This window comes from Rhinatrema bivittatum, chromosome 9 (genome assembly GCF_901001135.1).
Source record: "Rhinatrema bivittatum chromosome 9, aRhiBiv1.1, whole genome shotgun sequence".
Taxonomy (NCBI): Eukaryota; Metazoa; Chordata; class Amphibia; order Gymnophiona; family Rhinatrematidae; genus Rhinatrema; species Rhinatrema bivittatum.
In genome coordinates, this window is record NC_042623.1 from 184,986,202 (window position 1) to 185,002,183 (window position 15,982).

Genomic DNA, 15,982 nt, shown 5'->3' on the forward strand with positions numbered 1-15,982 from the left:
CTGCCATGGGAGAGAGGAGCGGGGAAGGGAGACTGTCACAGCACCTTGGGGATCTTTCTGCGGCACACCAGTGCTCTCATGGACACATCACCATCATGCGAGAATTATACTTGGGCATTATTTTAGCAGCACAGGTACCAGAATCACAAAGTCGGGGATGGGAAGTTCTCGCCATTGTTGCCTGTGTTGTAATTGTCGTTGCTGCTTGTGCTGATTCTGTGAGCTTCTAAAGCTCTCAGCCTGGTAAGCTGCAATCACTAAAATCTCTCTAACCTTTTATAAAATGGCTCTTGAAGCTGAGCTGTCCAGAAATTCATGTCATCTTTTTTTCGAGTTCCATTTCCTCTAAGCACATGCTGAAGATGTTTCACATCCCTCTTATAAAAGTACAACACCCTTGGACGATCTTCACCATCCTTTAACTCTCGACACTGATACATGGATGGGTTTTGCCAGGTCGGGGGGGGGGGGGAAGGAGTGGAGTGAGATTGCTTCTGCACAGGATCAGGGCATGAAACTGTACTACGTCACGGAAAAGGGGGGGAGAGCACGAGCACTGGGGGGGGGGGGGGCAGAGCCATAAACAGAGGAGGTGAGAGCAGAGAGAGAGAGAGAGAGGCAGGCCTGCACAGCACCTAAAGGAGGGGGCAGAAGAGGTAAATGGAGAATTTCAGGTCCCAGCCCTGGGTAGCATCTTTCAAAAGTGCAAATTTCAAAATAACAATAGCGTATTACTGAGAGACTGGAGAGCTGAAAGTACAATGCACTGCACCTGTGTGTGCTGAATGAAACACTCAACTGCTGTGCAAGGAAAACATTTCACTGCAAAATCTGGCACTACGATCTCTTCCATTGGTTTCCCCTTGACTTTTAGAAACCAAGTGTAGCAGGAATGTCATTCAACTAACAATTGCACCTTATTCTTACTCTGCAGCACATCCTCCCTTCTCCATACACAGCTTTACCAATGCACCTCACTCCTGCACTAAAGCACCCCCTGCTACTTCAGTAATTCCCATGCACCTCACTCCTGCCCTAAAACACCCCCTGCTACTTCAGTAATTCCCATGCACCTCACTCCTGCCCTAAAGCACCCTCTGCTACTCCAGTACTTCCCATGCACCTCACTCCTGCCCTGCAGCACCTCCTGTTATTCCAGTACTTCCCATGCACCTCACTCCTGCCCTGCAGCACCTCCTGCTATTCCAGTACTTCCCATGCACCTCACTCCTGCCCTGCAGCACCTCCTGCTATTCCAATACTTCCCATGCACCTCACTCCTGCCCTGCAGCACCTCCTGTTATTCCAGTACTTCCCATGCACCTCACTCCTGCCCTGCAGCACCTCCTGCTATTCCAATACTTCCCATGCACCTCACTCCTGCCCTGCAGCACCTCCTGTTATTCCAGTACTTCCCATGCACCTCACTCCTGCCCTGCAGCACCTCCTGCTATTCCAGTACTTCCCATGCACCTCACTCCTGCCCTGCAGCACCCCCTGCTATTCCAGTACTTCCCATGCACCTCACTCCTGCCCTGCAGCACCTCCTGCTATTCCAGTACATCCCATGCACCTCACTCCTGCCCTGCAGCACCTCCTGCTATTCCAGTACTTCCCATGCACCTCACTCCTGCCCTGCAGCACCTCCTGCTATTCCAGTACTTCCCATGCACCTCACTCCTGCCCTGCAGCACCTCCTGCTATTCCAGTACTTCCCATGCACCTCACTCCTGCCCTGCAGCACCTCCTGCTATTCCAGTACTTCCCATGCACCTCACTCCTGCCCTGCAGCACCTCCTGCTATTCCAGTACTTCCCATGCACCTCACTCCTGCCCTGCAGCACCTCCTGCTATTCCAGTACTTCCCATGCACCTCACTCCTGCCCTGCAGCACCTCCTGCTATTCCAGTATTTCTCATGCACCTCACTCCTGCCCTGCAGCACCTCCTGCTATTCCAGTATTTCTCATGCACCTCACTCCTGCCCTGCAGCACCTCCTGCTATTCCAGTATTTCTCATGCACCTCACTCCTGCCCTACAGCACCTCCTGCTATTCCAGTATTTCTCATGCACCTCACTCCTGCCCTGCAGCACCTCCTGCTATTCCAGTACTTCCCATGCACCTCACTCCTGCCCTGCAGCACCTCCTGCTATTCCAGTACTTCCCATGCACCTCACTCCTGCCCTGCAGCACCTCCTGCTATTCCAGTACTTCTCATGCACCTCACTCCTGCCCTGCAGCACCTCCTGCTATTCCAATACTTCCCATACACCTCACTGAGATCCAGACAGTGATCAGAGACATATCTATACTGATGGCTGCCTGACTACAGGAACTCACTTGTTTAAACTTATTACATACATTTTGTAAACTAATTCCAGTCAATTTCTTCTTAAGTCCCCTGGTGAGTCACAGGTTGCTTTCCACCCACTAGAGCAATTTTTGCTCAGGGAAACACATAAGAAATGTTTGCAATTTTCCACCCTCTTCTTTGTGTTCCTCAGACACCCTCAGCTTAAACCTGTCAGGGGAGAGATACTCAGACCCACTTTTGCTACGGCAGAAGCTGATGCATTTTATTCTTCCGTTTCTCTAGTCTGTCCAATGATGGCCTTCCCAGACATTAATCTGACTAGCAGGAGGCTCAGGAAAGGAGAGGTTAGTAAAACATCTTGGTTCTGATGGGATTCAGTATCCAAGGCGGCAGGGTTTTACCAAAAGCAGATTGCATCAAACAAGTCCGATCAATTTCCTTGGGTGACCAAAGTCTTAGATCAGAGGCAAGCGGGAGATGCGGTCTGCTTTGATTTCAGGCGTCTGACCCCCATCCCGCATAGGAGGCTCATAGATAAAGCAGAGCAGCCTGGATGCGGTGTGCCCGTGCGCGCGTGTTATAAAACTGGCGCGACCGCGTGCGCGCGCGCGCCAGGAACCACGCACGCGCCTTTTAAAATCAGCCCCTCTATTGCATCGGCCCCAAAATGAGGACTGATATAAAGAAGCTCTGGAATTGGTCAAGAGTTTGGCAGCTACAACTCAGTGCTGAGTCCTGTACCCGGGGGACAGAAATTTAAGGTAGCAGTGTAAGAGGAGAGGTGATAAGACTGAAATCTTGGGGAGATGTAAGCAGTTCTGATTTATTTTTTTTTAAAGGTAACCCTAACCCCAAAATGGGGTTCTAGTTTTGCTGTCACTCCCCGAGATTGTAAAAATTGGACTCTGCATTCTAGTTCTGTTTGCATTCTCCCACAAATTGGGAGATCCAGACCTCACACAGTCACCGATTTGTGACCCAACGGTGAATCCTCCCCTCCACTACCCTGAAGAAAATCCGTACACACCCCACAAAGAAATCTCGGATCCAGTAATAAGGGTCCTCCTATCGATGCCGACAGTAAAGTCAGCACATCCAACACAGGTCAGAAGCAGAGAGCAAGCCCTCTTGCGGGACCAAAAACATGGAACGCATTACCCGAGGACCATAGAATGCAGCAAAACGAGAAAGCATTTAAAAGAGATCTGAAAACCTGGCTATTCTGCAAAGCCTACGATGAGAAGAACCAGGTGGCAGAGCCAGCAGAATTTTATTTATAATTTTTGACGCACTTTAGATTACTGAATTAGTTATTAGCCTTTCACTCCTTTATTATTGATTTTATGAATAATGTATTAGCTCATAATTGTCTTTTTTATTGATTTTACTTGTATTATTGATTTTACGTCTATTATCTTGGATCTATGTAAACCGTTGTGAGGGAACCTTCTAAATGACGGACTATAACATTTCATAAATAAATAAATATTCTTTCCTCCGCAGGCAGGGACAGTGTGATCTTCTGCCTTGGAGGATCTGGAGGGGAGGGGACTTCTTGTAAGAGCGTGGGCCAATGGATGGTGATCCAGTACACCCAGGTAAGATACTGAAGGAAGCTCAGATTGCGGTGGGTGCATTTCAAAAGCCTGGGACTGGAGCATACCCCACTTGGTAGGACAGACAGATTTACCAATCTTTATAACCACAAAGACACTTTTGAAAGTTTAGGCTCCACCAGCACTCTTTCAAAAACTGTAGGTGGATACAGGAAGTTTTACAAAATTAAATTTGAACCTCTATGAACCAAGGATTAACACCATCTGGATATGATTTGGAAGCCCATAAATCGCTAAAAATGTGTCCTGCAGGGTTTAGTTTGCATCTCTGGGGTGCTGGTGAAATACTGTGACAAGGAGGCAATGGTGTCCATCATGAATACGGACCAGGCAGGCATGGCAGTGCCACTCTTTGTGCACTAAAAGCAACCCAGATTGCGTTTTCTTTCCATTTAGGGGAAAAGCGTTGGCAGATGCTGATGACGCAGGCTGACTGGGGGCTGCCCATGTAGCAAGAAATGAGCTAACGCTAAAGGCTCCCACGTGCTGCCACAAATATTCTTAGAAATCCACAAAAGCAATTCAGAAGTGACCCAATGACCTCTAGCAGGCTGCAACCGCTGAGCAGCTCCTCTATTCCATGCCCACACGCTCATGTAGCCTCCGGGATCTCTTTCCACTTCTCTACCTTTGGGTCTTCTGTGCTGGATACGACATTGATCAAATGGATTTACATCTGAGCTCCATCTTTCTGAGCTTGAAAGCCCTATACCGATTATTTCCAGAACAATTTCACTAAGAAAATAGGCCAGAAAAGCTCTGAAGGGGTTTCAGTCAGGGAAGAGGAAGTAACATAGCGAACATCCTTCCAACAGCAATGGAAGTCACAGAGCATCAAAAGGATTAGAGGAAGAAACGACATCACCGTGGTGATCGGAGGCTGGGGATGAGAGCTCCTCCGCTGAGCAGGCCAAGCTTTTAGATATCATGTGCATCCGGAGGTAATTCTGGACGACTGCGACATTGAAGCAATTCTCGTGCGACTGCTATGTCGGTAGGTCGGTTAAGTGAAAATCGGTTGATTTTTGCAAATTTTCATATGTTAAAACGAACGAGGATTCTGAGGCAGACCTCAAGAGCATGGCGGATACCCAATGCAGAACAGGAAATAGGCCCAGATGCAGCTCCGCACATCCCAGGGATCGATCTGAACCACCCAGGGGTGGTTCAGAGATCTGCGGCACAATATAAGCTCATACAAACAAGAAATTACCTCACTAATTTCAGAATTGCGAGAGTAGATCTCTGAATTAGGAAGTAAGATTGATGAGACTGACATCCATGTCGATTCACATACGGAAGACCTCAAATGTTTACAGAAGAACTATACGGATAGTCGCACTAAGTGGGATTTACTACCTGAAACGCTGGAGGACCTAGAAAATCGGAGCTGGAGATGCAACTTAAAGTTCAGAGGCATTCCAGAAGCTCCCGAGTACTCGGATTGTTTCGAAGTAGTAACTAAGCTTTGCCAAACCTTGTTTTTGACAGATGATAATGCCGGTTCAGCTCAGGCTCTCACTATTAATTTGGAGAGTGCTCATCGTTCTCTGGGGCCTAGGCTGGCCAACAAACCACGAGACATTATAGTCTGCTTTCACTTGTATGCTTTAAAGGAGAAAATTTATAACAGTGCACAGAAACAGCAAACTTGGCTTTGGGACTTTTCTGTTGACATCTTGCAAGCTATGCTGAAAAAACGACAGGAGTTTCACGACGCTACCAATATAGGGGCAGATTTTAAAAGCCTTGCGCGCCGGCGCAAATATGTTGCATAGGTCGCCGGCGCGCGCAAAGCCCCGGGACGCGCGTAAGTCCCGGGGCGTGTTGAGGACGTGTCGGGGGTGGCGTGGCATTCGGGGGCGTTACAGGGGCGTGGCTGTGGGCATGGTGCCGGCCCGGGGGTGTTCCGGGGGCATGGCCGAGGCCTCCGAACCAGCCCCCGGGACGGGGAATGGCGCGCCGGCAGCCTACCGGCGCGCGCAAGTTATGCCTGCCTTGGGCAGGCGTAACTTTCTTAACAAAGGTGGGGGGGATTTAGTTAGGGCTGGGGGGTGGGTTAGGTAGGGGAAGGAAGGGGAAGGTTGGGGGGGCAGAAAAAAAAGTTCCCTCCGAGGCCTCTCCGATTTCGGAGAGGCCTCGGAGGGAACGGAGGCAGGCTGCTTAGCTCAGCGAGCGCAGGTTGCACAATTGTGCACCCCCCTGCGCACACCGACGCTGGATTTTATAACATGTGCGCGGCAGCACACGCATGTTATAAAATCGGGTGTAGATTTGTTCGCGCCGGGTTGCGCGAAGAAATCTACGCCTGTGCATAACTTTCAAAATCCACCCCTTTATGCGCAAAGAGAACGTACAGTATGGTTGGCTACACCCCTTTGGATTATGGTTTGTTATTAGTGGAGTGTCGCATAAAGTGAAAACCTTGGATGAAGCAATGTCTATTCTACAGGAAGCAGGATATTCTACACCTACTACCCGGTCTGCGTCAAGAATTCAGAGTCAGCTTCAGGATGATCCCCCCCACGATGGCAGCGGATAGTGAAAGGGAGCAAATGCTTGCGGCACAATTCAGAAAGATCGACCTCTCCGAAAGAAGCTACCTGAAGAGCAAGGACAAATTTCTCTACTTTTTTTTTTTACCTAGCTCTCATTAGTGACCATCGGGACACATGATGCGTATTAAGTGCTGTGGAGCAGGGGGGAGATATGTTTTGGGTAATTCTTTCATGCTCCTATCTAACTTTCTCATCGGCTTGCTGGAGGGAGGTCCAGGAGGCTTCTACTCTCTCTATTTCTAATTTCACAATGCTAATGCCTACTAGTAGCTCTACTCGACTAATATAATATCATAAAAGGTTTTCTCCTTTTAATTTTCTTAAGGTGGCTATTGTGCTTATGCGGCCTGCTCAGCGGGGAAGCTGATGACGCCATGAGATAGTTCCTCTCATGGCACTTGTGGGCTTGCAACCGAAAGGTGACAAATTGGGGGGGGGGGGGGCTTTGATGGGATTGTGCTGCTGGTCTGGGTCTGCATTATCGATCTGATTCTTGGTGTTGACACTCCTAGAATTATTTACTTGAAGAAAAAGAGAATGTGGTTCTGGGAAGGGGATTGGGTGACAGGTTAACATCGGGGGAGGGGGGGAGTTGTTTTATATTTGATGTTAGGCTGAGTTGTACGGATGAAGGGAGGCAATGTTTTTTTCTTATTATTCTAATGCAATGATGGCTTCCTTGAAGGCAATATCTCTGAATGTTAAAGGACTTCATACTTACAGAAAACGCCACCTTTTATGTAAAGAATTAGATAGGCTCCAGGCCGCATTTGTTTCCTACAAGAAGAGATGCACATCAAGTGTCAGTATGAACATCTGGATGCTTTCCTAGCCAGTTTTGGGCGGCTTTGCACCCACCTATCTAAATACACAGGGGAAGGGGGTATTCTGATTAGTAAAGTCATTTTTAGCTCCAGTCATGGGGGGGGGGGGCGATTTCTTATTCTCATAATGAAATGAGAGCTGTATACATTAGTGAATGTACATGCCTCTAACTCCAATCGAGGGGTTTTTTTTTTTTAGTCTCTTAGAATACTATCACAGGATTCCGCAGAAGGTTTGGTTCTCATGGGAGGGGATTTTTTTTTTTTAATTCTTTATTTATGATTTTAATTACAAATAAAATAAAAAATGCATTTATAATATTCATACAATGAAGATTATTTTTAAGGAAGAGAGGTTACCATAAATACATCCCAACATTCTAAACAATACTCTAATAGGGATTTTAATATCACTCTGAATCCAACTCTTGATAATTCATTGAGGAGGGGGTCTGATTCTAAGTATGCTAGGAAAGCCCTAAAATTATCAGTGTCACAGGAGAATCTATTAGACATCACTAACATCAGACAGTTAAGAGAGCCTCAACACCAGGCGTCGCGTGTGGGAAGCCGGATAACATCAAGGGGCACCCTGCAGCGCTTCTCACCCCACAGTCATGGGAGGGGAAGTGAAGGAAACAGCTTGATCTTCACCTGGAACTGGAAAGAAGCAGCGATGTAAGTGCTGCGATCATTAGACCCGCCCGCCCATGACATCACTAACATCTGACAGTTAAGACAGCCTCAACACCAAGGCGCGCGACAAAGGGGCTCTCCCCTTTATGCACCCCTTCTTGCAAACCTTTGTGTATATGTAAAAATTTATTTTTATGTTTCCTTTGTTAACTAAGCTGTTTCATTGTATTCGACTAAGGAATTTTTTCCTGCTTTTTCTGTTTCACTGTAAACCGGCATGATTTGCATTTAATGCAAGAATGTCGGTATATAAAAGTTAAAAAATAAATAAATAAATAAATTAGATGTGTGGCGCACTAGATACCCAAAATCTATAGGTTTCTCTTTTTTTTTCATGCCCACACCAGTCATACTCCCAATTAGATTTCTTTTTGATTGACAAGGGGTTGGTAAACAGGGTGCTAGATGTAGGCATGGAACCTATAACGTGGTCTGACCTTGCCCCTATTTGGCTGACACTCTCGTTTTTCAACTAAGACAGAGGCCAGAGATATTGGCAGCTGAATGAGTCCCTTTTGGAGGATCCTGACTATGCAGACCAGATAGACACAGACATACAGGATTACCTATCCTTGAATGATACGGGCGATTCCAACCCACTAGTTCTTTGGGAATGTCTAAAAGCGGTAGTGACAGGTAAATTTATCTTGCGAGCCTCTTACGTAAAGAAATCATGAGAGGCTAAGTGACGGGTACTCTTGGCCCATGTTCAGCCCTGGGAAGGTATACATAAAAAATCACTCTCCTCCCGGGATTTTAAATGGCAGATTGACTATAGCTCGCAATTAAGGAATTTAGATGCAGCAATGATAGCCCACACATTAGACAGAGTATGTCAGACCTTTGAGGGTGGTAATAAGGCTGGGAAAATGCTTTCCAATAAGTTGAAAAACCATTTAACACAACATAATGTAGTGAAAATCAAAGATGCAGAGGGAAATATCTTAACAAAGAATAGGGATATCTGCAAGCCGTTTCTTCAGTTTTACTCTGAGTTATACAGCCCCAACAATACTCTCTCTATGGAGGATATTGATCTCTTCCTGGAAGGCATTATCTCTTCCTGTGTTATCAGATTCGCAAAGGGAGATATTAGATAAAGAAATATCTGAGCTCTAGGTATCCTTAGCTAATAGCTATTAAGTCTCTTAAAACAGGGAAATCCCTCGGTCTTGATGGGTACACCTCCTGTTTTTACCAAAAGCTTAATAAGACTCTAACTGCACCACTCACAAAGATGTTCAATTATCTGTGGATGTTACTTCATACCTCCAATTTAGCTGGCATAACAATTCTAGCCAAACCAGGACACAATCCCTCAGTGTGCGGATCTTATCGTCCAATTTCCCTGATTAATTTGGATTTAAAGTTATTGGCAAAAATCCTAGCAAATAGACTAAATAGCTTCATAGCCATTCTTATTCATACAGACCAAGCTGGCTTTATGTCTGGCTGTATGGCTGACAACATCCGCAAAACAGTCAATGTCATGTGGTGGGTAAAATTGCAAAACATTCCTAGCGGTAGATGCCGAATAGGCATTTGACTTAGTACATTGGCCCTTCTTATTTAAAACGCTTCCGAAAATGCAGCTCAGGGTGTTTTAAAAAAATTGGCTTAAACAGTTGTACGCCAATCCCAAGGCAAACATCAAGGAGAATGGGGGTACTTCAGATTCCATTTTTTGTGGGTAGAGGCACTCGCCAAGGTTGCCCCTCTCTCCTCTTTTTGCGATTTTTTTAGAGCCTTTCGCATCTAGGATATGGGCTAATCCGGATATCTCGGGCGTAGAGGACGGGGGTTTTCTCCTCCAAGCTATCTCTTTTTGCGGATGATGTCATTTTCACACTCACTAATCCAGCAACATCCCTGTCAACTACAGTAAGAGAGATGGAATTATTTAGCTCTGTCTCGGATTTCCGAATAAATTGGGATTAATCGGAGATATTGAATACCTCGGTGTCAAAGGCTGAAGAGGATTCCTTAAAGGGGAAATATCCATTTAAGTGGGCAAACCACAAAATCAAATATCTGGGGATCTTTATAGGCATTAGAGAAGATTTATTTAAATTAAATTATGTACCACTTATGGCCAAGATTTATAAAGATCTTGAAGAGTGGGGTCATTATCATATATCCTGGTTGGGTAGGATAGCGACGATTAAAATGAATGTGCTCCCTCGTATCAGCTATCTCTTCCAGACATTGCTCATAGACATACCAGCAATCTTGATAAGAACTTGGCAATCTAGACATGAAGTTTATATGGAAAAATAAATACCCCAGAATAGCCAAACAGCATCATACCCATCAAAGGGGGTGGGGGACGGGGGCTGGGGATCCCTAATTTGAACTGGTATTTTGCAGCCTCTCACCTCTGGGCCATTGTAGATTGGCATAAGGGGCATAATTGTAAGCCTTGGGTGATGGTGGCACAGGCTATTTTGGGGAAGATTCCCATTTCTTGTGTGATTTGGCAGCCTAAGCACGCATGGAGAATACCTAGTGATATCTCACCCTCTCTCTCCCTTTCATTAAAGGTACGGAATAGGTGACGAGCTTTCCTGTTGGGTCTAGAGACTATCATTATAGCACTTCTCTATTTTACAATGCACACTTTAAGCCAGGTTTACAAGACTCGATTTTTAGATCGTGGGATTGTTTTGGGATTACAAGATGGGAACATGTCTGGAGTTTAACAGGCCTACAAAATTTCTCTGAGCTACAATCTAAATACAATCTCCCTGGTTCAGCTATATTCTCTTATTTGCTACTCCGCCTTTTTGTGCTGCAAGCTGAAATTGGAGCTTACCTGGCTGAAAAGTGTTTCGTATTTTGAATCCGTATGTAAAAATGCAGATAAAGTAAAGAGAGTTTTATCTAAGCTATATATGTTACTTAATAAGGATTTACCAGTAAAACCTTCTTATATTGCAGTTTGGGAATTCGATTTGGGTCTCACTTTTTCACAGGATCAGTAGTTGGAGATATTTCAAACTACAAGCAGGGGTCTGATATCAGGAAATATCGTGGAAAATGGCTATAAGGTTTTTTTTACCGCCGGTATATGACCCCTGAGCATCAACACATGATGAATTCATCTTTACCAATAAATTTGCTGGAAAGGATGCTTAGGTCAAGGTTCTTTTTTTTACTTATGGTGGGATTGTAAATTTCTTCGTATTTTTTGGGAGGAGGTGGTTACATGGTTGTGGGGCATCTTTTGTTCTCATATAATTGTCCTACCTCAACATGCATTGCTTAATGCCCCTATCTCGCAAGGCGACGCCTCTGTGCCAGCGCTAGTACGTCATGCTGGTACTGCAGCTTGGTATTCTATTAGCGAAACAATGGCGTGAGCCTAGTGCACCGCGATTGGTTGATGTTGTCAAGCGGCTGGAACTAGTCTATTATATGTATACAATTACAGCTGCCAAGAATAGAACTTTACGTCAGTTTAGACAGGTTTGGTCGCCCTGTGTTAACTGGCGAAAATCAGTAATGCTGTTGCTCAGTGTATAATTCCTATTATCACTGATGGGAGTACAGACATTTAAAGTAATCTAAAAGAGGTTAAATGTGGGGTAGTTTGCATGCCCAGATTAGCAGTGGGGTGCGGTGGGGGGATTCTTTGGTTGGGTTGATAATGTTGTTTCATTTTTTTGCTGGCATAAGGTTCTGTAAGCCAATGAAGAACGTTAACTTGGCGGATGTGCAGCTTTTCGTTTCATGGTCTCAATGTGACTTAAATGATGTAATATTTCGTTTAAATATGTAACTTGGGCTTTCGTTTTTCATTGTAACTTGGGCTTTTGAACCCAATAAAAATTTAATGGGAAAAAAAAGAAAAAGATTAGAAAAGGCTGCACTGCCACTTGCACCTTCAGGAAGCTCCCAGCGTGGCTGGGCGCACTGCGCAGGCCACGGAATAGTTTTCTATTTCACAACCTGCTTTTTTTTCCTACAGTTTTCATCAAGCCTCTCCAACTACTGCAAAATGCGGCAGCCGGATCCCTCGCAAACAGCAAACGCTCCACACACATCACCCCCGTACTAAAAGACCTCCACTGGCTCCCCATAAACCTACAGAATTCAATACAAAGCCCTAACCCTCGTGCATAAATCCATCTACAATGAAAAGACAGATTGGCTAAAGGACACCCTCACCCACACAACTCACAAAGAAACCTACGATCCAAAAACACAGGTCTACTTAACATCCCCTCCAACAAACAGGCCCACCTCACCTCAACACGAGAAGGCCCCGCACAGTGGAACAAACTACCTTCAAAACTCAGAACGGAACCCTCGAAACAGACCTTCAAGAAATCACTAAAAACCTGGCTATTTCAGAAAGCCTTCCCCGCCAACAGTGAACCCCACAACACTGTAAAACAACCAATAAAACAACCCAAAACTCCAACACCACACACAACCCACTAAGAGAACATCCTGTCAAGACCACAATAAAGCGCAAATCTGACCTCCAACTGATCTAAATAATCCCCCTGCCTCCAGAACAGCTGCATACCTCATACCAAGAGCTCACAAGAGCAGTTACGTTACTACATAAGACTCCAAACGAATCTCCAAACTGTTTATGAATATTACCTGTTACATTAAGATGTTTACCTGTATTATTATAAGTTCACCTGTTATACTGTAATCATTACCAGTTATATTGTTATGATAATAAGATGCGGTTGTTGTTACAATGTAAAGATAATATGACCTGCTGTTAAATTATCCCACAAGTTATCATGTAAACCAATGTGATACCCATTTGTGAACGTCGGTATAGAAAACCAAACAAACAAATAAATAAAGGAAGAACACTTCCTTCCAGCCCTTCCCAACAAAGTACCTTACCTGGTGGAATCCCAAAGATGTCGACAGCGGCTTCCACAAATCCCAAAACGCAGAGGGCACTTCCACCGACACTGGCCAAGAAAAACGTAATCCCAACGCTGCCACCAAACGCTGGGCCCAGAGCTCTGCTGATCATGTCTGTATTATAGAGTTAAGGGCAGGTGCGGATCAGACACACACACAATCTTTCTTGCATCTGCTTGCTGTTTGGCAGCAGGTTCCCCAAAACTCGGAACGGCAGAATGAAGGCAGGGAGCTCCAGTGCAACCCTCACCGGAAGAGGGTCCGTTGCCAGTTTGGGAGTAGAGCACCGGTCTCTTGGTAGGACTCAATGGAAGTTGGGTCAAGCAGATGGACCTGTGGTAGGATTTATTTTTCCCGAGCTGGACAGGGAACCAAGAAACCTGGGTCTCCCCCTCCTTGAACCCCCTTCTGACTGTGCCACCAACTTTCTCCCCAGAAACTTACACAGAGATAAAGTAGGGACTTACTCCAAAGTATATTCAGCCACCTTTCGCTTACCCCCTTGATGTCTTCCAAGACACTGTAAACACACTGAAAACTTTCTTTAAGGACTTGACAAAGACACCCTGAATTGTCTAAGTCAAGCCTCTTTGGATTGTCTCATTTAAAGATCCTTCACAACAGCAGGATCCAGGTTTCTCATTCTCCATTCAACCCAGGTCAGACCATCTGCTTATTTCCCCACGAGGAAAAGCCCCTCCACTCCTTGGGCCTTTCCCCTTGAGGAGCAAAGCCTCTTCCTTTGGAGAGGTACTCTGGGCCCACCTGTCTTCTGGTGGTTCCCTCCAACGCTCCTCCTACCAAACATTGAACCCAGGATTATAACGTCCCCCTTACAACTCCTGCTAGAGGATCTCTTCTTACCCTATTAAAGGAGATACGCCACTTAGAATTCAATCACCCCTTCCCCAAAGACTCTTAATTGCCCACATCATAATTAAATACAGTACTAAAGTTGCTTGTCTGCAGAAGACTCACCATCGGGCTTTTCTCACATTGGTCCTACACTGTAGAATAATCTTCCAATAAAACTTTGCCAAATTCAGGATTATAAATCTTTTAGACAGCTTTCAAATTCTATTCTCTTTCCGGAAGCTTTCCTGTCTTAAGTTTTATTTTTGCTATTTGCTTTCTTTATTTTTTATTCTGCCTGTTAGTTGTGTTATTGTTTGCGATCTGCTTGGAACAGGTGTACCGGTAATAGGCGGAATATAAATCACTGTAAATAAACAAACAATGAAGCAAACACATTGCCACCTAGTAACAGTTCCCTGCAATCACCCCAGTAGTAATCTTCCACAACACAAACATTGTCAAACCATTTACAAAACTCCAGGTCTAGTGAGGCTCCCCCATCCAGCATCCTCGGGCGATGGAAAGGGCTTCCATCACAGCAGAAAGTGGACAGGCTGAGATCTGGAGGAAGAGGACAGGAGCTCACAAGGGTTCGGAGACCAGCACATCTCATATATCCCTAAAACAAAGAATGGATGGAGATGTTTGCACACAAGACTCCTGCAGCTTCAGCACAAGCGCCGGTGACCGACCGTGAGATAGACGCCTTCCAGTGGTCACTCACCACAATCATCGCTACCTTGAAAGCTCAGGACCCCTGGTTTCCCCATGATTCCTCGGCATGGACCGGAACCCAGCTGGGTGGCCCGGTCCAACCTTCTGCCTTGCCCAGACTCTCTTTCCCTTCCTGTTCACGTCGCCCTCCCCCCAGCAGCAGGAATCATGGAGACTGAGCCAGCTGGCCTGCACTGGCAAGCGGGGGTGAGGCCTGCAAGCCCATATCAGCTGGCCCAGTCACTGCTCCTTACCACTACTGGGCCAGAGACCTGCCCCGGCCCTGGGGGGGTGAGGGTGGCCGCAGTGGCAAGGAAAACCACAGGGGGGGGGGAAAAAAGGGCGTGAGGTGGAGAGGTACACGAGCTGAAGGAGAGGAGGCAGGCAGAGTGGTGGGGATAGGGTGAGGGCAAGATCCATTGGGGCAGGCGGGGAAGAGAGATCCACAAGAAGGGAAAAAGAGAGAGACTGACCGTGATCCCCCGTCTCCTCGTCCCATTCTCTCCCTCCATCTGTGAGATCCCTTCTCATCTACCCAAACCCCAGCTCCCCAAAATAAAAAAAAAAAAAAGTTATCCAGACACACAGAAAGGTCAGAAAACGACTTTGGTTTTATCCTGTAAATCGAAAGTTCCACTATTTAATAAAATGTGTGAACGCGTGCTACGGAATTTGGACATCTTTGCAGCAGAATCTTCTAATGCTTTGCCGCAGAATCTGCTGTGAATGCAGCTTATGGGCAAGGAATCGGAATAAGGCGCCGGTAGCATGTGTGTCTGAATGTCTGCTGACAACATTCTTGCTCTGTAGAAAGACATTTGGGCCAGCTCCTGGGATATTCCACGCCCTCCTAAGACGCACCCACGGGTGGAATTCTTGGCGCAACTTCCCATATATTTCAGGACAGAGGGCACAGTGAAATGGAGACAGAAATTGCACCTCGATTCAAAATTCGACTGAGGCATGACATATGTTCTTCTAATGCTGGTGTTCTCCTTCAATCCAAGAAAGGCATAGATTCTACATAAGTTACAGGATAACGGAGCTGGTCTCTGAAGTACAGTGCGAGGAAGGAAACCCGAAGGCAAGAAAGGTGAAACGGTGACCGGTTTTGAAGACCGAACTCCTATAATATATTTAAGATGCACACTATTTCTCCAATATATCAAGATTTCCAGCCGTAACCAGTCCTGCTCCTCCTCGGGGCAGGAGAGTCCTGGGCTGAAACAAGATGAGCTTAAGTCCCATGTTCTAGAAGGAGCCCGAGGTTTGGCTCAGGCACCACCCAGCCGGGGCTCGGGCATCCGTGGATACTCTGCCAGGTTGCGGTACCTTCACGGACCTACGGACGGATCGGAGGCTGTGCGGGGTCCCCTTCTTCGGCTGACAGTGCTCGCCTAATATTTCACAGGACTCGGCACACAAATTACCCGGAATACAATAGTTGAGAAAAAAAAATCCCAACGCTTGGTACATCACCATGGGACGGTGCACCGAAATCCTTTAATGAA

The 15,982-nt window shown here is 46.1% G+C and overlaps 1 protein-coding gene across 1 annotated transcript in view; it reads right to left on the reverse strand.

Annotated features, from left to right (window-relative positions):
* Window positions 1-15,982, reverse strand: part of LOC115099202 (solute carrier family 12 member 9-like) — a 460,475-nt gene that overhangs the window by 383,077 nt on the left and 61,416 nt on the right. The window contains exon 3 of the mRNA XM_029616633.1: window positions 12,879-13,016. Within this exon, the coding sequence (XP_029472493.1) occupies window positions 12,879-13,016 (138 nt within the window). The remainder of the gene's footprint in view (window positions 1-12,878; window positions 13,017-15,982) is intronic.